Below are 22,109 nucleotides of genomic sequence, written 5' to 3' on the forward strand. Positions count from 1 at the left end.
CGGCCACCCTCTGCAGTACTTGTTTGCTATGGCGTCCGGCCTACTCCTGCTCCCTGCCTTTGCGATCGGTTGGTATTGCTCAAGGGCCGTCCCTCTAGTGTCCCAACAGTCGCGTTTCCGTTTTGCACCTGTCTCCAGCACTGACCACGGTTTCTCTAGTAAGGTAGCACCTTCCGAGCGCTGCAGTAGTTGCGTCTTGCCTCAGTTGGCGCCCCCTCTCGCTTTCCGCCGTCCGGGCGGCTTCCGCGGTTCCTAACCTCCTCCTTCCCTTCTGCCGTCTTGATTCCCCTTCTTCTTGTGGCCGGTCACCGTATCGGTCTGGGGCAGTGACACTCTGCAGATTCTATCGCTGCCCGGGATTCGTGTCAAGATCAGGGCAGCCCCTACTGCATGTGTCCTTGTCTCCTGGGGCCCCAGCAGTAATTCCGGTCAGGTTCCCCTCCGGACCCAGGTGCGCCGCTGTTTTCCGCAGGCGCGGCCTCGCTTCGGTCTTCGTATGGAAGCCTGGTGTTAAGGCTCCCCAGTCGGGAAGGTCAGGCACTCTATGGATGGTTGTCAGTCCACGACTCCCCAGCAGCCAAGGGCCCGCTCCTTTTTCTTTTTTTTTTTATTGACCCTTCCGTGTTAGTATTCAATGCCCAGAGGTGCCGCCACAGGTCTCGCGCCTATGCTCGACTCACCGCCTCACCTCCAACTCTGGCGCGAGCCTCTGCAGGATCGCGGGTCTTTCGGTCCGCCGATTGGCACCGCCTCGCTCCGCTCTCACCGCCACCTCCGGGATCACAAGCCTCCTCAGTCTTTTCTCCTCCGGCCGCAGCTTCGCCAAGCAGGATCTCACTTGTCCCCAGCTATTTCACCTGCTGCAGTGGTCGCGAGGACCGACTCCTGGCCGCGGCCGCCTTCGTAGTTTGCGTATCACGGCTCGCCAGCCAGCCGGTAGAACTGCTCCAGCAGGCTTTCCTGGATGCCGGCGCTCACAATTTGTTGGTGCCAGGGGGCGGCAGTTCCTCCCTTATCACCTCGCGGGAGGTGGGGGTCCCCGGCGCCACTTTGATCAGGATTTATGGGGCTCAAGGACGGAGCTCCTCGCTCACGCAGCCACCATCATCGGCTGCTAGCCCGCCCCCCTTATAGTCAATCTTTATGCATACGGAAAGGAGAAGTGAGGGTAGGAAGCCTGCCTTTTCTGCATGACCACCTCTGATTTTATCATTTTTTCTGGAGCCCTTATTTTTGAGGCTGTAAAACTCTATGCGCTTAACACCTGCAAACGGGCGATAAAGAGCATGTGCTCCTCCTTTCAACTTGGTAAAACTGAGATACCACTAATGAACATTTTTAACTTACCTATAAGACCTTAGTGGTACAAAGTGTATCCAGGAACTGTAAATTAAATGTCACTAGTGGAATTCAGCATCTATTCTGCCATCTGCTACAACGACAGTGCAAACATGACTGCAGGCCTACCATTTGTAGCATGGCTGTTGCGGTTTTAAACTGCAAATTCGACCTGTCAAAATGACTCTTGGTGACAGGTCTAAATCTTCCTTTTAAATATTTATAAGTTACCCCTAAGTAAGCCTTCTTGCTCATAAGACAGGGAGTACGGTATTTAAAAGACGGACACTGTTAGACCTGGTACCCTTAGGGTGCTCTTCCCTCTGGACTATTTGCCTTTTGCCTCCACGGTTTGCTGATTCTTTTTGTTGGCTTTAGGACTGAGCTCTTTACTATTGCTAACCAGTGCTAAAGTGCATGTGCTTCTCCCCAAATCATGATGACATTGGCATATACTTGATGGCATATTGCTTGCACTAGTAAGTCCCTTGTTAAGTGGCATACCATTAACTCATAGCCTGTACTTCAAATACTACTAGTAGGCTGCAGCACTGACTGTGCCACCCACAGAAGTAGTCTTTCAAACCTATCGCAGACCAGCCACTGCAGTGCCTGTGTGTGCAGTTTACTGCCACTTCGACTTGGCATTTAAAACTACTTGTCAGGCTTTATACTCCCTTTTTATTACATATGTCACCCCTAAGGTAGGATCTAAGTAACCCTAAGGGCAGAGTGCCATATAAGTAAAAGATGGGACATTTACTTGGATTTTTTACATGGCCTGGTAGTGACAAATATTCTATTTCATTGTTCACTAATGTAAGGCCTACCCTTCTCATAGACCAGCATTGGAAATTCCTTAATGCACTTTTAAGCAATAATTACTGAACAGAGTGGAGTAGCTTTTTCATGTTTCAGTTTCATATGTTTGGATTCGTAATGATAAATCCTCCTTACTGGTGAAGTTGGATTTAACATTACTGTTTTAGAAATGTCACATTTAGAAAGTGGATATTTCTCTGTACATACTCCTCTTTGGGCCTGACAGCCAGTCTACAATACATGTCTGGAGTGGGCGAAAGCTACACGTTGTCCATTCACTCTAGACAGCCACAAACACAGGAAGGTGAGGCTCATCTACATTCTTAACACTCATCTGCATTCATCTGCATTCTGATGCATCTTCCTGGACAGGGAGGAATGGGAGGGGCTGACACTTGCACTTCAATAGGTAGTGTCCTGTCCTGTCCACACACAAATCAAAGATTTACCCCCCACAGATAGCCTGGCAGACAGGATTGGGTTGAAAGGGATCCTTGTGCACTTCAGAGAGTTGCTTTGAAGTCATCCCCTTAACCAAATGCACTTCTTGGTATAAATGCTGGGTCTCTAACCCCCTATAATCAGACACTTCTGGCTCTTGAACTGGACCTCTGTCAGAGGGACTGCTGTTCTGCCTAAAGGTCTCAACTGGACTGCTTTTCTGGAAGGACCACTTTTCTGTCTGTTGCCCTGCTGCTTTCTGCTCCCTTACTCTATTAGAAGGAGTGCTTGGCTGTGCCTTCCCTCCAAGTGATCGCTAAGGGCTTGCTGGGTGACCTCCTGTTTTCTGAAGCCTCAGGGGCACAAAAGACTTTCTGCAATTCTGCTGGTGCTGCTGCAATCTGCCTTTTGTAAGTCCTACCCTTGTCTGAGGTGCCCTCTCCAAGTTCTGGGCCTCAGAAGTTGGTTCTGCAGCTGTTTTGTACAAAACAACACATCATCACCACGGCGACGATCAGAACCGATGCGTCGCCCTTCGTCACAGAGGCTGTTCGACGACAGCGGTTCTACAGCCTGCATGGGCCAACTCTGTCCACTCTGTCCAGCTCGACGATGATGCATTTACTTCACTTCAGTGAAGCTTGACGACGATGCAGCAACCCAACTTCATGGAAAAGATCAACACATTGAGACCTCAGTGTCAACCCTTTGCTCCAGCCAAGGTACTTTCTTTGTGGTCCCTGCGTGGGTACTATAGCCAGGCAACTCTCCATCACGATCGGCCTGAATTTTGGATTTGCACCAGTCCCCCGCGACCTCAAGTAACCTTTAGACCGCTTGTAACTTCTAAGCACTATTTTTGCATTTAATCTTTTAAAAAATCATATATCGATGTCTACTGATTGGATAGTGGTCATTTTGGTCTTGGTGTGCTCAGATTAATATTCTCTATTCTTCTAAACATGTGAGGAGTCTTTTTGTGGTGTATTCATTGTGTTACTGTGTGTGCGTGTTGCACAAATACTTTAGACATTGCCTTTTTAGATAAGCCTGACGGCTCTGTGATAGGCTACCAGAGGGTGTGTATCTAGCTTACCCTGACTGAAGTAGTGGTTCCTGTCTGACCTAGGTGCATACCTCAGCCAACCAGGAATCCCATTTCTAACACGTGTAAACATTTAACATTACACATGTCCCTACAGTGAAAAGACCCCAAAACCTATTTTCACTGTAGCATTGCTAACTGTCCCATTGGAAAGCAAATAGTAATTCTGTATCTCAGAAATGGGCTTGATAGAAAAATCATTGAAAAACTGTATTTAATAGATATTAAAAATAAAAAGTAATGAAGTCAATTTACAAATATTTTGAAAAGGAACTTTTAGAAAGTTAAATTTTCCCTGTCTAAAGACTCTGGAAGTCCATTTGTATTTGTTCTCCCACATCTGCCAGTCAGCAATTAGCATTTGAATAGATGTGAAATGCTGCCTCGGAGGAAATAGGGTCATCTAAATGGACAGAGATTACCCATTTGAACCTTACAGAATATGCAGGAAGGAGCTGTACGCAACTTTTTTTACATTAAATCCTGCTTGACTGTCACATTCTGCTTGACAGGTCTGCTGGGGTTTTTTATATGACACTTGAGGAACACTTCAAATAGGCCTCTTCTGTCCCAGGAGAACGTTAGCAGACACATGGGAAGGCAATTCTTTAGCCCCCCCCCCCGCCCCACCCCACACACACACCCCTCACACCTCCCCCGCCAGGCTCTTTCCACATTATGGTGGCAAAGCCAGTATGGCAGGTCTGCTGAGTTTACATTTAACAATTGGAGTTCACTTCAATGGAGGGAAACAGAATGTCAAAACTGTTCTTGTGTATTTCCTTTCTAGGTGCTGAAAAGTGAGCTTTTGTTTAACCAGATTTCAGTAGCTGAGGCTGTAGTGGATAAATGACCTGCCTCAAACTGTGTAAGATGTGGGTGGACACTAGGCTCACCATAGTACTCTCCCCTCACACACACTAAGCCCTCAGAGCCCAAGATTAGTGTGACCCTCAGAGCCCAGGTTTAGTGTGTCTAAAATGCCCAAAGTGGGTAGGGTTAGCCCCAGGGACCTTTACCCCATTGGTTAGGGTGTCCTCAGGGTTATTACCGTCCACTAGCTCGTGCCCGACAAAAAAGTGTTTTATCTAGGCATCCACTTCAGAACACTCCTCGATTTGTGGAAGATCAGAAGAGGACTGAACCCGCTGGCAGAGACCTGATAAGGGCTATGAAGACAGGACATCTCTTCCTCTTGTACCCGGAACAAAAAGTGGACTCTAAGCACCTTAAAGCTAGCCTCCTGTTAAAGCTACAGGAACACAACAAACTACAAGAAGCATTTTCCTGCAGCTGCTCAGTTGACAAGTGGCAACTGGACCTAGACCGTGCCCTCTTGTTGGCCTCTGCTTGTCACCCTGTGAATCTCTAAGGGCCTCCCCTGGGGTCCTGGTAGGCTTTAGAAGTGTACTCCTGTGGTGGATTGGGATTCAAATGACTAAGATCATCAGGTAAAATCGCTGACCAGGACAAACCTGGTTAGTATATCCGACCCACACTCCGTCGCAGTCAGCATCAACTAGCGCCTAGGCCCTGTTCTACTTCGACCATTCACAATCATTGACTTTTTGTGCATGTTGGAGCTATATCTACTTAAAACTTTATCTCTCCAGTTCCCTTTATTGAATTTTTGTCATTTTGGCACCATTTTGTTAATTAAAATGCACTCTATTTCTCTAGTTAATTCATTTGGGGATTTTTATTGTTTTGCATTTTGACTTTATTAATGTTTAAGCGTTGCATAAATACTTCACATGTTGGCTCTAAGTTGAGCCTGTCTGCTATGTGCCGTAGTTACCAGGCGGTTGAGCTGAGGGTTATTTAGTCACTTTAGTAGTTCACCGTAATGGGGATTGTGTTTATTACTTGAAGTGGGTACTCAACTACTAACCCAATGTCTTACAATGTGAGAATGGATGTTACAGGTGAAGTGCCTGCCGGCCCGCATATCTTTAAAAATGTTTTTTTAATTATAAATCTTTTTATTGAGATCAAGTTAGACATATAGACAACAATCATCAAAACCACATATATGCATAATGAAACAGCAATTGCATGCCAGAGGAGGTGCACTTATTAAAGGAGACATCAGCCAAGGTAGTTACATTTGCAGTGTGCCCAATTGTTGTGCAATGGTATCTTCCCTAGTCAACAGGGGTTTGCAGATCCCACCCCTATATGTGTTCCAACTATCCCAGATCTGTATCCATGTATTGGGGCACCCTCTTGCAACATAGATTGTTTTCTCTGTTACCATGCACCAGTCCGTGTCTTTGCTCCAGTCCACCGTACTGGGCGGCTCCTGGGCCTTCCATAGCCTTACAATATTACGCTTCACCACCATCAAACCCAGAGTTACCCACAGACGCTCCTTGGCAGTTAGGTCCGTTGGTCCCCAGGCATTCAGGAGAACTAGTTTTATATTACCATCAATACTTTGGCCCAATACCCTTTCCATAAGTGTCACAATCCCTGCCCAATAGCTCTGAATAACCGTACACTCCCAAAGCGTATGAATGAATGTGCCCACCTGTGCACACCTCCTAGTGCAATTCTCATCAGGGCTATATTCGGACCAGAACTGATCTGGATAGGTATGATCTAAGCAGGATTTTGAGCTGAACTAACCGTAGTCTGGAAGAGATGCCAACCTTGCGAGGAAAAGCCACCGCCGCTAGCCATTCGTTGTCATCCAGACCGGCCACGTCGTGGTCCCATTTTGCCCGCAGTTGGTCCAGTGGTTCCGGCAAGTTGTTTATCAGTTTTTTATAGATGAGCGATATGGCTTTCTCTGGCAAGTCCCCGTCTAGCACTCTATCCTCCAGTGGAGAGGAATCCGGGAGAGGTTCCCATCTTGGGAGCTTTGCCAACAGGACATGCCGTATTTGCAGATATCTAAAGTGTTCAGAGCTCGCCATTTCACAGTCCTGTTGAAACTGTTCAAACATGACCAAGTCTCCCGATTTCCTCATGTCTCCCACCTTAGAGATTCCTATAAGGTACCACCGATCAAAGCCCTTCAGGCGAATCAAGCGAATTGGTCGCTTCTCTAAAGTGGCGTGGCCTGCGTGATCTTGCCGTCCCACCCCAGGCTTTTCAATGCAATCTGCCTTACTCTCCCGCATATCTATATGCCAGCTGCATAATTTACAGATGCATCACAAGCATCATACCTGCTTATCCATCAGACAAGCTCACCATCCCTTGTGGTCTTTGGCACCCCCGCAGCCAGGGCACCATCAGATTGGAGTAAAAAAAAGTGCAAAAAATGAAAAACAAGACAAAAGGTCTCCTTCATATATGCATCTAGTACCCAGAACAACATCTCCAATTTAGGGAAAGAGCTGAATGCAGCAATAGTCTATCTCGCCTCTCAGAACCCATCTGCCACTCCAATTCCTTGTTGTCTGTATTCGCCTTGCCTTTGACACTTTACAGTACTCCGCTCACTTTTGGATAGGTTCAAGCTACCCAAATACCACATAAATACAAACAGAGAGAGGCCCTGATAGCCTGGGCTACTGTAATCCTAAAAGATAGTATATCCAAATATTTGTCCTTGCGCTTATATGTTTATGTATTTATTACATTATATAATATGATTAATTATTCAATTTTTGTTTACTATATGCTTATATATAACAATGTTCTTATATATTTATTGTTTGATAATACATACAGTTATCATAATATATGTATTTTTTCTATTTATAAATTTCAATAAAAACATTGAAACACAAAAGATAGTATAGCTGATATGGCAAGGTTCAATTTTTCCCCAATGTGATATTATTTCATCGTACATGGTTCCTTAGGTCGGGATGGGGAATAACATGGCAGTACTCCCTGTCCACCCCCATACTGAGACATAAAACTCTGAATATTTCACTTTTTCTTCACACAAATTTAGACAGGTTTTACTTGAAGAAATCTGTATGCAGAAAAATCGCCAGGTCTGTCCAAACTTTCCGCACCAGTTGTAATCCTGAATCAGAAATTGTAATGTTTTAAACTGAGCCGCTAGATGTCTTAGATTGGGTTAACATACTTCTCTCGAGTAATTGGCAGAAATATAAAATACAAATATGATATAACTAGTTTTCCCGATGGTTCCCGTGCCAGCCTATGGAAAGGTGTCTACCATTGTCCTTCCCTTCAATACTAACTGCTCACTTAAATACTTGAGGGCAGATTTACAAGAAACTGATGCATCTCTGCGTTATAGCAGAGAAGCCTCAGTTTGCTAGCACCGTGCCAAAAAACCCTTACGTCACCATGGATGCGCCTTATTTACAATATGGCACACCATGGCGTAAGGATTGACAGATGCGTCACCCATCTGTTGGCGCAAAAGTCACACATTGCTGGAGTCGTGTCGCAAACTCAACGCAACTCCAGCAATGCTCTGGGAGGCCTATACCTATTGTGCAGTGTCACTCCTTATGCCTGCTCCAAGAAGGCGTAAGGTTTTGAATCAGTGGCATCCTAGACGTGGTGCAGTGAAATCTTGTAGATTTCACTGTGTCACTTCTACAAGGCTTTTTAGCATGGGAACTGTTGGACTTGGGCTCGGCCCTTCTGGCAGGTTCACCCCTGAACTTTTTGCCTTTTAATGTTGCATCATTATAGTGATTTCTGGTCTTTGCGCACTTTAGCACTGTGGCGCAGTGTAAAGTGCACACGCTCTCTGAGTGCGTGTGTGAGATGGCCTGCCCTCCCATAGGAATGCATGGGGGATATGTGTGTCCATGGTAGTTCCTGATGGGTGAGGAGTGCAGGCTCGGGTTTGGTATGTGCGGACTCGTGTGATTAAATGTTGCACGATAATGTGCGCAGATTTATTGTGTCTAGTGTGGAAGTGCCACTTCTAGAAGTTAGCATGTCTGTGCAGTTAATGTGAATTGACTGTCTGGCTTGTGAATGGCTGGAGCTGGCTGGTGTGCCTGGCTCCAGGAGTCAGGATGGGTCTGCCCCGGTGGTGAATGGAGAGATCTGCATGTTGATGGGAGGGAAGAGTGCACCTGGGACCTGAATAGGGCTGGGCCTTCCCTCCACAATGCTGGCTCCACCCCCTGTGGTGTGTCTGATGTCCCTGACCCATCCTGTGAATAGGCAGAGGGGCTGAGCAAAACAAAGTGCTCAGGAACCAGTTGCATCTGGTTCGCCCCTTGCCTGCACCTTTGACAACCAAGGAAATGTCTGTATAAAAGAGGGGCTGTGACCCCATGTAAATGTTCTTGTTTCCTGACTTGAATCTACCAGGGGCGTGCTGCTGCTGGGGCCCAGGAGAAGGCTTGCCTCCCTGAGCCCTGCCCAGCCCCTGGATGCCCTGGATGCTGGAGGATTTCTTTGGGACCCTTGTGGATTACTTTTGAAATAGCCAAGGCTTGTTCAGCCCGCCCAGCGATGTGGGAGCGCTTTTACTTTCTTTAAAACAACAAGGGAGAACCTGAGGGCTATGCCGCGCTGACGCTGCTGGCCCGGGCTGAGGGAATCCCCCCCTCGTAGGAATTCCCCCCCCTCCTCCCATACCTTTCAGGTGCCCACCCTGCATCATGGCCGCTACTCGTATATCCTCAATTCGCAGGAGCCTACCCTGCGTCATGCCCTGATATTCGGAGGGATCCTACCCCTCATTTGTGCATTTTTATCCCCTTATTTTAATCTTAGCGGGGGCCCAGCCCGCGGCCCGCCTGGTTGTGGGTGGGGCCGCTAGACGGAAGTCCCGTATGCGGCCGAAAGTTGTGTTCAGAGAGAAGAAGGGAAGACCTCCCGCGGCCCGGGGCTTCCATGAGCTGTGGAGAGCCCCGGGGTCGCCAGCAAGAAGTAGCGTGAGGGCTCCGCCTCCCCAAGTCCCGGTCCCGAGATGGGGGACCGGGTGAAGCATGGTGCACGCCCCCGCCGCCCCCGGAGAAGCAGCCGGTGAATGGAGCTACTCGGAGGGTGGAGGGGGAGAGAGCGCCGAGTGAGTCTCGCCCAGAGAGGCGGGAAGGCCCCGGAGGGCAGTGGGCCGCCCCACCATTTGCACCGAGCCAGATGGCTCCCACTGGGGCTACATTTCTTTCAACGGGCCCAGAGGGGCCCATGTTCTTCCCTGCATTTTCGCCCACAGTGCTCCTAGAACCTAGAAGGCTCCAACGCGAGGCATGAATTTTTTCCAAGCGTTAGTGCGCTCCAGGGGGCATTTATTTCTAAAAGTGGCTCGCGTGGGCCAGGGGCCATCATTGTCTCACAGAGCCCCGTGGGTTGCCAGAGAGGGCACCGTGCTTAGTCCTGAGCGGCAAGATGTGGTGTGTGGAAGGTCACCTGCCCACCAAAATGTGCGCACAATATAAAATGAAACACACCGGTTTCTTCACAAAATTCAATTTATTCACTTCAAGATTGAACTCTCTCCAAAAGTTTTTTTAAATCCAATGTTTGATCCAAAGGATAATTGCATACATAATGGCAATCTTATGGTGCAATCTTCATATTTTTTCAGTACTTTAGTGTACCCAATGAATTTCGGGTCAACAAACCAGGACCCTTCATCAGGGGTCTGTAACAAAGGTTAAACAGGACCAAATAAGATACTCCACTTTCAACAGTTCAAATATATATATGTGACCATCGTGCGAGTGTGATCATGCACACCTGAAATTAAAACCCAAAAGTGTCAGGCCATGAAACGAACAGTGACTAACATGAATGTAAATATGCTCACGGAATGGAGCATGGGAACTATGTGACGGGTGTGCATTAGTGAAAAAGTCGAACTGAATGCCGCGGTGGTGGAATACAAAGTGAGATAACTGGCGTTCCTAACTTGAAGACGATACAAAGAAAACTGTTAAATGTCAGTGGGCCGCTCCAACATGGTATTCATGTTCCAGAGCTAGAGGGCTCCTATGTTTTGGCGCATGGTTGTTCTAAAGGGCCAGTGAGGGCCCCTGTCGCAGTTTGTTTCACAGCTGCCCAGCAAGTAGTGGGCAGCTGCACCATTTAGGTTTTCTTTCTAGGGACATGTCTTTGGACTCAGGAGTGAGTCGCACTCCTTCGCCCCTACCTTGGCCTACCGCAGCTGCGCAGCACTTAGTGCCAGCTGTAGCGTTTAGGCCCAGTTCTTGTCCTCAGCTGCCCAGCAAGTAGTGGGCAGCTGCTACGTTTAGGTTTTGGCGCAGTGGCGCAACCTGAACCTTGATGTGAGTTATGTACTAATGTTTTGGGTGTTAGGAAATGTACTGTGTGTAGTATGTTTTGCGCACCCTGTGTTCTGATACCTCTAAATGTGTTTATGCTTAGGGGGTTGTTTTACCTAGTATAGTTATGCTAGTGAGTTCATGGTTCCCTGCGTGATATGGTAAGTTGGTTAGGATTACGTAGGATGTACTTACCTTCTACCAGTGGTTACTGGTTGTGTGCTACATTTGATATTGGTGCTACAATTATTCTATGTACAAAGTGCTATTCCTACAAAGTGCTATTTCTACAAAGTGCTAGTTCTACCAAGTGCATATTCCTGACTGTGGTCCATGTGGCCCTGTCCTGTGTATATAATCCCCTGAAAATTCCCCCGTGCCAGTGGCCCAGTGTAAATTGTGTGTTTATTATCTAATGTGTTTGGTATAACACAAAGGCTATTTTTATTTATATCCTTGTGTGGAGTTTCCTTTGTGGTGGGCCTTGGGTGTTTACACATTGCCTCCGGGATCAGCCTTACTGCTCGTGTCACGTTGCCAAGGGGGTAAGCAGGGGTAATTTTTGGAGTGTAACTTCCTTGCCCTAACTAGAGTGGTGGTTTCTGCCTGACTTTGGCGCAAGCCTTAGCCAACCAGAGATCCCATTTCTAACAGGAACGCCCACCCTGCATGCTTTATACCTGAACCAGGTATAATGTGGCGCAGGGCTTTACAACGTGACACATCTCCCTAGATGCGTCATGTTGTAAATGGGGCACAACGTGGTGCATTGTTTACGCTGTCGCTGCGTCTCAAAAGTAACCCAATGGCAGCGCAAAAGTGTCGCAAGGGGCTTGTAAATCGGCCCTTTTATTTTTAAAAGTAATAGCTGTTGAAGTATAAGAAATATAGGTGGCTCCCTAAATTCCACACAGACTAAGCAGCACCCTACTGTATGGCCAAGAGTAGATGTACAGTGACCAGCTAGAACACTCCTTGATTCCTATAGCGATTCAAATTATGCAAGATAGGATTTTAGTAGTAATTGTTCTCCATTATGTCTTGTGCATGCTTTCTTTTTTTTTTTTTTCAGTTCAGTTCTGATGGGCTGGTGATGGAAGGTATCGGACCCATGCCCATTACAAGTAACGGGGCACACAGCAGCCCCAAGCAGTTTAACCCAAGGAGTCGGCCTGCTCAAACCAGCCAAGATCTCTGCAAAAAGATGCTCAAGAATGAGGAATTACCAAGAAAATCAGACGCAGCACATCCATTTCTCCTCAAATTCCCCTTTTTCTTGGTGGATCCTCGAGTTCCACCTGTTAAAGCCCTTGTTTGTCCTACCCCTGGAGCTCCTGTACCAACTGGTGACAGGAAGTGAGAGCGACTGACAATCCTGAGATTTCATATCTCCAAAATGCCTTAGATCGGGTCAAACTGCCAAAGACCTTTGACTATGGGCAAAAAACGCCAGGGTGGCTCGATGTAGACATAATTTTGTGATGTTCGCATGTGGCTAATAATTGAAAAACATTCTTTTGTTTTACCTTGCCAATCTTTACATATCCTCTGTTGGTCTGGGAATTTGTCTCGAATAGAAGTACATTTTCTGGATCGCCTTCCTTTACAGAATATATAATGGCGGAGACCCCAGTAAAGGGCTCGTCGGCATCCGTAGCTTGGATCTCCAGGATAGTTTTGCCCACTGCTGTGTCTTCAGGGATCGTCAGAGTTCCGTACTATGGAAAGAAACATTAAAGATGATGTGACAACAATATATACAACCAGGGCAGGGACTTTTATACCTGACCCCACACAAGCATTTCTAGGCATGCGGTCAAGCTTTTTGAACGAAGAAGCGTTGTTGTGTGAGGGTATGTTTTTTAATTTTTATTTTTTTAAATTTTATTTCTATTGAAAAAATAAGGTCAGCAAATACATTCATAATACAATCACAAGTGGTCGCCATATACACATAAAAGATTCCTAGGTGGCTGCATTACAGTCATGGAGCATTCAGGAATGGATGTAAACAGATCAAGACATTAGAAGCAACACTATACAGTCCCATTTTAACAATTCGAATACACACATTACAGTTGGCCCTCCTCCCCAACTCCTAGCCTGTCAGGAGGGTATGTTTTTTAAAAGCTAGCACGTTCCATCACTTCTGATCACACTTGGAAGTACTTTCAGGCCACAAGCATTGTTATGTCATTTAAGAATCGAACAGGCATGATATATGCATTTTCACATCACAAAATTTTTAATAACTTCCTTCAGCATGAGCATCTTACAACTGCCTGTGTGGAGGTGAGTGGTTCACCAGCACCGCACTGAAGCTCCTGTGTAAGCATTTACTGGGTAAGGAGCACATCAAAATGCATGTGCTTCGCTCACAAAGCCAACAAGAATTAGTGCATTTATTAAAAGTAATGCTCAATGTATGCAGGCGCAGAATGTTGTTACAGTTAAAAAAAAATAAGTTATTCTACACGTTTCTTGCATGTAAAGGCTATTTCATACTTTTTCCGGATTTAACTAGTCTTTCTACATATATGCTCTTAACAATTCTCATATTTGTTTATTCTATTGACTCTTGACATGTTATGCCTAATCCGGAAAAGTAACAGAATAAATGCAATTAAGAAGATAAGTTAGAAAAAAATTACAATGAATACTTGCAATATGTCAGCATTTGAGAGGTGTAACCACGCATTCAACTTAACAATACATGTACACTTAATTAATTGTTGAAATGAGATATTGAAAAAAAGGCATGCATGTGAAAAAAATAAATTTTTAGTTCAGTTTAATAGGGACAAAAAACAATTATCAACATTTGAATGTATTCGTTTCCGTAACAGAAGCAGTATGTTTTAGCATATAGTGAATATATGTCCAATGGATGTAAAGTCTTAAAATGTCTAATAATTTGTGGTACTTTTGTTGAAAATCCACTCTTGTATATGGTATTGTCTTGTGGAATACATTGTCTTTTAACATCACAATTCCTTGTTACTTCTAGGTCTAGGACTCACTTCATCATGGATGAGCAAGTGTGAGCAATGGCTAGTACATATATATCAACCTTTCTTACGGGTGTTGTCGAAGCGGCGGAGAGAAAGTTAGTTAAACACAAAAGAGTCATAAGGAGTGGCTGCACTAGAGTGATCAAAGAGGATTGTCAATGGAGGGGTTGACAGCAGGTATAAAAGATATCAAATGTAAACTAGTGGAACTTCAATGTTAGCAAATTTTGCAAAATTAAGTTTGGAGACACATTTTGAGGGATCTGCTCCCAGCGGAATACATCAGGGCAAGGCTGATTTGCTGTGTCCGCCCTGAACTGTGTAATTACACAATCCTTAGCCGTGTAATAAAGAATATACGTGTGTTCGGCTAATCAGTCATTACAAAGTCACAAGTCGCTTTCTTCATTGTGATGTGCTCCTTTATGAGTTTTTTGATCTATTATGAACATGTAGCACCGGTTTTCCCTCCAGGTCTCAGTGAGTGTCTGAGTGGGCCTCTGAGTGAGTGTCTGAGTGAGTGTCTGTGTAAGCCACTGTTATTTTGGGGTAAAAAGCATGACGGAGCTGAAAACAAGCATGAAAAAGAACTGGACCACAATGATCATCAGTTGTCATGAGTAGCAGACCATAAATCAGTGATTAGGTACTTGATTCTTGGGCCAGACATTGAGTCTGCTGAGGACGGGCCTCAGACACCTTACAGAGGAGTTTGGACAAAGGACTTAGTAAGATTTACTGCATATTATTGTAAAATGTAGTCCATGTGTATTTTAGTGGCGCACTTTGTAACAGGTTGCTACGTTATGCCACCCGCAGAACAAAACTTTCTTGAAAGATCGTGTCAAGCATGCCACCCTATTAACTGAAGCGGCTTCACTTCTATAAACTTGTTAATCTCTCAGGCTCCTATTGGCTCAGCAGCACTGATAGGTTTCCTGACAGTGAATGCTAACATGAGCCCAGCAAACACCAGCTCTCCATGAGGGGAGCCAGACTGACGCCAGTGCTGCTTTTCATTTCTGAACTCAGATTTTTTTCCCCATTTAAACACTGAACAGGGGCTTGATATATATTCATTAAAATGATATGATCTATTGGTAGGAAAGTGGGTTTCAGTTGCTGTAACCCCCCACGTTTTGCCAGATTTCTGATGCAATTTGAATGAGTGTGCCCTGGGTCCCTGCCAATCAGGTTCCTACGGCCTATGTTCTTCCCCAAAACTGTACCTTTGTTTCCACAATTGGCACACTTCTGACTCACATATAAGTCCCTTGTATGAGGTACCAGTGGCACCAAGGGCTGTGTGACCAGAGAGGGTCTCTGAGGGCTGCAGCATGTATTGTGCCACCCTCAGAGACCCCTCACCAAACATATACACACTGCCATTGCAGTCTGTGTGTTGGAGTGCTGATAAAACGTAAGATTCGATATCGCACACATCCCTGTGTGCCATGCCCAACAACCACTGCCTGTCGCACATATAAGTCAGCCCTCTAGCAGGCCTAACAACCCTAATACAGGGTTCACCATACCATAGGCGAGGGCACAACTGCATGAGTAATGTGCCCCTGCAGTGGCTGTGCCATTCACATACATTGTAAGTGAAGTTGAGCCATATTGAGTACATGGGCTGGAAGTTTGTTATTATGAACTCCACAGCTCCATGAGCGATTTAATGAAGGCCAAGGAGTTTGGTATCAAACTCCTCAGCATAATACACCCACACTCATGCCAGTGTTAGATTCATTACCAAATGCACTCAAAGGAAATCTTAGAGATGACCCCTGAAAAACGACCAACTCCCTTATGTCCAGCAGACTGGCCTGCACCAGCCTGACACACACTGACATGTTTCTGACCCACGGATGTGGAACCCTTGTACTCTCATGGGTCAGCTACAAGGGCTGCTTGAGGTGGAGGTGCTTCACACTTACCCCCAAGCAGGAACAGCACTCAGGGCAATGGCTCTCTAAGGCTGCCTGCCCTTTGATATGTTAGCCAGGGCCTCTCCAGATAGTGGAGATGCCCGCCCCCATAAGAACGGTGATGGATTAAACCCAGATCTGTTGACTGGGTGTGAGTGTTTGATTGGTTCAGATGCTCCGTCCATCACCACCCCCTTTTGTACCACTTTGTTTGCCATAAGTTGGCAGGGTATGCTCAGACATGAGTCCCTTGCTCACTTTGCCACTGGATTCAAGCAAGCCGGGCTGAAGACGGCTGAAATGCCAGAAACCGGTCCTCGGAAGCTAGTTTCCGGTCCAGGGAAGGCATGGCTTGGCAGTTCGGGCTGGACTGTTCCCATGAGGCACAGGGTCAGACTGATTTGCATATGGCCATGTCTGAACTGGGGTGGCAGAGTGGGTTAAAGAACGGTGATGGATTAAACCCAGATCTGTTTACTGGGTGTGAGCGTTTGATTGGTTCAGATGCTCCGTCCATCACCACCCTCTTTTGTACCACTTTGTTCGCCATAAGTTGGCAGGGTATGCTCAGACGTGAGCCCCTTGCTCACTTTGCCACTGGATTCAAGCAAGCCGGTCTGAAGACGACTGAAATACCAGAAACCGGTCCTCAGAAGCTTGTTTCCGGTCCAGGGAAGGCATGGCTTGGCAGTTCAGGCTGGACTTTTCCCATGAGGCACAGGGTCAGACTGATTTGCATATGGCCATGTCTGAACTGGGGTGAATGAGTGGACTAAAGAACGGTGATGGATTAAACTCAGATATGTTGACTGGGTGTGAGTGTTTGATTGGTTCAGATGCTCCGTCCATCACCACCCCCTTTTGTACCACTTTGTTCGCCATAAGTTGGCAGGGTATGCTCAGACGTGAGTCCCTTGCTCACTTTGCCACTGGATTCAAGCAAGCCGGGCTGAAGACGGCTGAAATGCCAGAAACCGGTCCTCGGAAGCTTGTTTCCGGTCCAGGGAAGGCATGGCTTGGCAGTTCGGGCTGGACTGTTCCCATGAGGCACAGGGTCAGACTGATTTGCATACGGCCATGTCTGAACTGGGGTGACAGAGTGGACTAAAGAACGGTGATGGATTAAACCCAGCTATGTTGACTGGGTATGAGTGTTTGATTGGTTCAGAAGCTCCGTCCATCTCCACCCCCTTTTGTACCACTTTGTTCGCCATAAGTTGGCAGGGTATGCTCAGACGTGAGTCCCTTGCTCACTTTGCCACTGGATTCAAGCAAGCCGGGCTGAAGACGGCTGAAATGCCAGAAACCGGTCCTCAGAAGCTTGTTTCCGGTCTAGGGAAGGCATGGCTTGGCAGTTTGGGCTGGACTGTTCCCATGAGGCACAGGGTCAGACTCATTTGCATATGGCCATGTCTGAACTGGGGTGGCAGAGTGGGCTAAAGAACGGTGATGGATTAAACCCAGATCTGTTGACTGGGTGTGAGTGTTTGATTGGTTCAGATGCTCCGTCCATCACCACCCCCTTTTGTACTACTTTGTTCGCCATAAGTTGGCAGGGTATGCTCAGATGTGAGTCCCTGGCGCACTTTTCCACTGGATTCAAGCAAGCCGGGCTGAAGACGGCTGAAATGCCAGAAACCGGTCCTCGGAAGCTTGTTTCCGGTCCAGGGAAGGCATGGCTTGGCAGTTCGGGCTGGACTGTTCCCATGAGGCACAGGGTCAGACTGATTTGCCTATCGCCATGTCTGAACTGGGGTGGCAGAGTGGGCTTAAGAACGGTGATGGATTAAACCGAGATCTGTTGACTGGGTGTGAGTGTTTAATTGGTTCAGATGCTCTGTCCATCACCACCCCCTTTTGTACCACTTTGTTCGCCATAAGTTGGCAGGGTATGCTCAGACCTGAGTCCCTTGCTCACTTTGCCACTGGATTCAAGCAAGCCGGGATGAAGACGGCTGAAATGCCAGAAACCGGTCCTCGGAAGCTTGTTTCCGGTCCAGGGAAGGCATGGCTTGGCAGTTCGGGCTGGACTGTTCCCATGAGGCACAGGGTCAGACTGATTTGCATATGGCCATGTCTGAACTGGGGTGGCAGAGTGGGCTAAAGAATGGTGATGGATTAAACCCAGATCTGTTGACTGGGTGTGAGTGTTTGATTGGTTCAGATGCTCTGTCCATCACCACCCCCTTTTGTACCACTTTATTCGCCATAAGTTGGCAGGGTATGCTCAGGTGTGAGTCCCTTGCTCACTTTGCCACTGGATTCAAGCAAGCCAGGCTGAAGACGGCTGAAATGCCAGAAACCGGTCCCCGGAAGCTTGTTTCCGGTCCAGGGAAGGCATGGCTTGGCAGTTCGGGCTGGACTGTTCCCATGAGGCACAGGGTCAGACGGATTTGCATATGGCCATGTCTGAACTGGGGTCAGCTAAAGAACAGTGATGGATTAAACCCAGATCTCTTGACTGGGTGTGAGGGTTTGATTTGTTCAGATGCTCCGTCCATCACCACCCCCTTTTGTGCCCCCATAACCAGGCCCCACTTTTGGAAGCAAGGTCGGCTAGGAAATTTGTAGGCAGGAGATGTGTGTTCCTTCTCTGCCAGGACCACCTCTAAGGTGCCCTGGACCGAGGTGACCCCCTCCTTTGGAAATCCTCCATCTTAAATGAAAGGATTCAACCCAATCAGGTTAGGGGGATGCCCCCTGCAGATAGGGAGGGGATATTCCAAGGGGGTAGTCACCCTAAAGGCAAGTAGCCCATTGGCTACCATCTGCCAGCCCCTGTAAGCCCTATACTCAGTATTTAGGGGCACCCTGAGGCTTGAGATTCAGATTCCTCCAACCAAAGAAGACAGATACAGAGGATGCTGTGCAGCAAAGCAAGAAAACACCTAATGCCTTGGCCACAGCCCTACCGTCCTGTCTCCTGCTTCTCAAGCCTGCAAAGAAGACATCTCTCCTGTTGCCACCAACTTCCAAGAACCCTAGGAAGACTCGCACTTTAAAAAAGACCAGATCTCCAGAGGTCAGCTGCCTTGTCCAGAAAAACTGCATCTTCAAGGATTCTGGATCCAGGCAGATCTGCGACTCCTTCCCACTCTGCACTTGACGCCCCCTGTCTGGGTTCAAGTGGCTCACCTGTCATGTGAAGTCTCCCCAGAGATCCTGACCTCGTCTCCATCAGTGGCAGACCTCTCTTGGACCCCACAAAGTCGCCTGCAGCCTCTACACAAAGGCTCCCTCTTACAGCAACCAGCTCCAAGAAGATCCGACACCAAAAGATATATAACTGCATTCTCAGTCTTCTGCCCTTGGGGAGCTCAACCAATGGTGCCTCGACCTCCCCCAGCCCTCCAACTGACCTGCCTAGCTGGTGGTCCCCTTCAGCCAGCCACCTGTGCAAGCCTGCAGCCTCTTTGTGTGACTAAGATTCCCCATTGTAACGCATTTTGTGCCCAATGGCATTTTTGCACCCTGCACCCGGCTGCTTCTGTGCTGTTGGTAGTGTAGCTATGGGGCTGCCTTGTGGCTCCCTGTGCTGACCTTAAACCTTTTGTCCTGTGTCATAAAACCATAGGTACCTACCTGCAAACCATGCCTCTTTGAGGTGCCCCCAGTCTTCATAGCTTTCCATTGGGCTAGTGCCCTTTGCACCCAGCCGCCCCAGTGCCATTGGTGGTGGAGTACCTACCTGAAACCGAACCTTTCCCAGTGTTGGCCAAAACCCCGGAAGACTGGGATTGTAGTTAGAGTACTTACCTGCAAATGCTTAACACTGTTTTCCTCCCATGGGATTGCATTCTGTCTATCTTTCACATTGCCAAGTGCTGCTGTTTCTGATTGGCAAGTACATATGTATTTCTAAAACTGTAAAGGATTTATTTTGCCTTGCAATATATATCATACTGTATTTTTGAAAGTATTAGTGCTTTGAAAACTGTTACTTACATGCAACTGAGTATTTCATGGTTCTAGAAATAAAATAACAAAAGAATAACTTTTTATACAAAACAATTGGGGTTTATTCAGTCTGAGTGGGTGCTATCATGCCTTGCCTGAGTGTGTACAAGAAATGCTTAACACTACCCTCTAATAATCCTAAAAGCTCAACCACACTACTACAAATAGAGCTTTTAGTATGATCTACTTGAGCCTCTGTAACCCGCTGGGGATGCACTGGACTCTGTGCACAATATACCTTACTTTGGTATAGAATATATAGAGTCAGCTTCCTGCACTATTGCAATCTTCCTAATTTAGTATCTCACATATTGAGATGCAGGACTCCAGGGCAAGATACAGTGTAGAGCAAGGGCACGTGAATGGGCATTGTGGAATACAGTATACATCAGGCACGCCATAAGACACATCTATGTAGCAGGCTGAGTCGCACACTGGTTCCTTTACCGGGTGTTATAAAGCACTTAATCCCACAACAGATCATGGAGACTGGAAGTAATGTTGATGCCTAGTTTTGTGGTGCTGTCTGTTACTCCTTACATTATTGTGAATGTGTCCATGTACATAACTATGCATGCATAAATACAGACATGCAAAGTAACTTGGTGGAACATAACGATAAGTAACAAAGCGCTGTACAGTAGAGCAGGGTACATAACAGTGGTGAAGGAATGGGCGCAGTTGTGGATGAAGGTGTGGTGGCAGAGGGGATTGCGTTGGGCCTGCTGGGATTCAGAAGTCACATGGGATGTAATAGCACAGGCTCTTGAGCATTCTTTGAACCAAAGGATGGATGGCAGAAATGCTAGGAATGTAGCCAATATTTTGTGTTTTATAAATAAATATGTACTAAAAACAAACACTTGCGTAGCATGCAATAGACCCTATAGCATCTCCATGTGCTCACACTTGTGATAGAAACTGGATCAGCAGTCTTGTGTTTCTGCTTGAAGATAATAATGGAAGTCGACATACTCAGCTCATGGGTAAGGATATTCCATGCAATGCTGCCTGCACTGCAAAGCCCCCTTCACCTTTGCATCCATAACCTCCGGCACCCTTCACCTCTGGCATCCATCACCTCTTCATTCTCGAGCAACACCAGACCGGCCAGCCGATTTAGGGCTGACGCGGAACACTGTTACCAGGGCGACGCCGCCTTCCTTCCTGCGGACACGCCCACATGCGCTGACCACGCCCCCTCAGACTACAAGAGCGAGCGCTGACCACGAGCGCACGTTCATAGAATCCACTCCTGAGGCGGAAGCCGGGAGTTAGCATTGTTTTTTAACTGTGTTTAACTTGATTTTACCTGCTAAAACTCCCCTGACTCACTCGAGCAACACCAGACCGGCCAGCCGATTTAGGGCTGACGCGGAACACTGTTACCAGGGCGACGCCGCCTTCCTTCCTGCGGACACGCCCACACGCGCTGACCACGCCCCCTCAGACTACAAGAGCGAGCGCTGACCACGAGCGCACGTTCATAGAATCCACTCCTGAGGCGGAAGCCGGGAGTTAGCATTGTTTTTTAACTGTGTTTAACTTGATTTTACCTGCTAAAACTCCCCTGACTCACTCGAGCAACACCAGACCGGCCAGCCGATTTAGGGCTGACGCGGAACACTGTTACCAGGGCGACGCCGCCTTCCTTCCTGCGGACACGCCCACACGCGCTGACCACACCCCCTTCACATGGCACACGCTGGTCAATAAAACATGTGCTACGATCGGAAGCGCAGTGGACGAGCGCAGCGGACGCGCCGAAAGCGCGCCGAAGGCGCGCATAAGGCAAGCTCGTCTGCGCTCGTCCGCGCCGAGGACGGGCCAGGGGCCACCCCCCCTGCAACACCAGTACCACGAACACCTTCGAACACGGTGAGACTACAATATTCAACAGCTGATTTACTAGAACTCAAGTATACTGCCGCTATACCCCATGCTCCACCTCACCTAGAATATTCCAATCCCATTCTAGGTCCAATCCGATGTTCAACATGCACTCAAATATCCTCGACACCTGATACAGCTGTCCCTTCACTGGTTCAAGCAGCGTTAATAAATGCTAGATCCCTCCCCAAACACAAACTAGAAATCGCCGACTTGATCGACGCATACAAACTGGATCTCTTGTTTATTACAGAGACCTGGGGCGATGAAGCCTCTGGACCCGACTTTAGAGCAGCCACCCCCGCCAATTACAACGTAAGCAGATTGGACAGGCCAATAAAGAAGGGTGGTGGTATTGCGATAATTTATAGAGATCATTTCAAAATCACAACGAAATATTTAACCTGTCCAGAATATGAATCTCTCCTTTTTTCGT

The 22,109-nt window shown here is 47.2% G+C and overlaps 1 protein-coding gene across 1 annotated transcript in view; it reads right to left on the minus strand.

Annotated features, from left to right (window-relative positions):
* CDH17 (cadherin 17) overlaps positions 1–22,109 on the minus strand; it is a 405,204-nt gene that overhangs the window by 46,209 nt on the left and 336,886 nt on the right. The window contains exon 12 of the mRNA XM_086965999.1: positions 12,414–12,605. Within this exon, the coding sequence (XP_086822125.1) occupies positions 12,414–12,605 (192 nt within the window). The remainder of the gene's footprint in view (positions 1–12,413; positions 12,606–22,109) is intronic.

This window comes from Lissotriton vulgaris, chromosome 4_1 (genome assembly GCF_964263255.1).
Source record: "Lissotriton vulgaris chromosome 4_1, aLisVul1.2, whole genome shotgun sequence".
NCBI classification, from domain to species: domain Eukaryota; kingdom Metazoa; phylum Chordata; class Amphibia; order Caudata; family Salamandridae; genus Lissotriton; species Lissotriton vulgaris.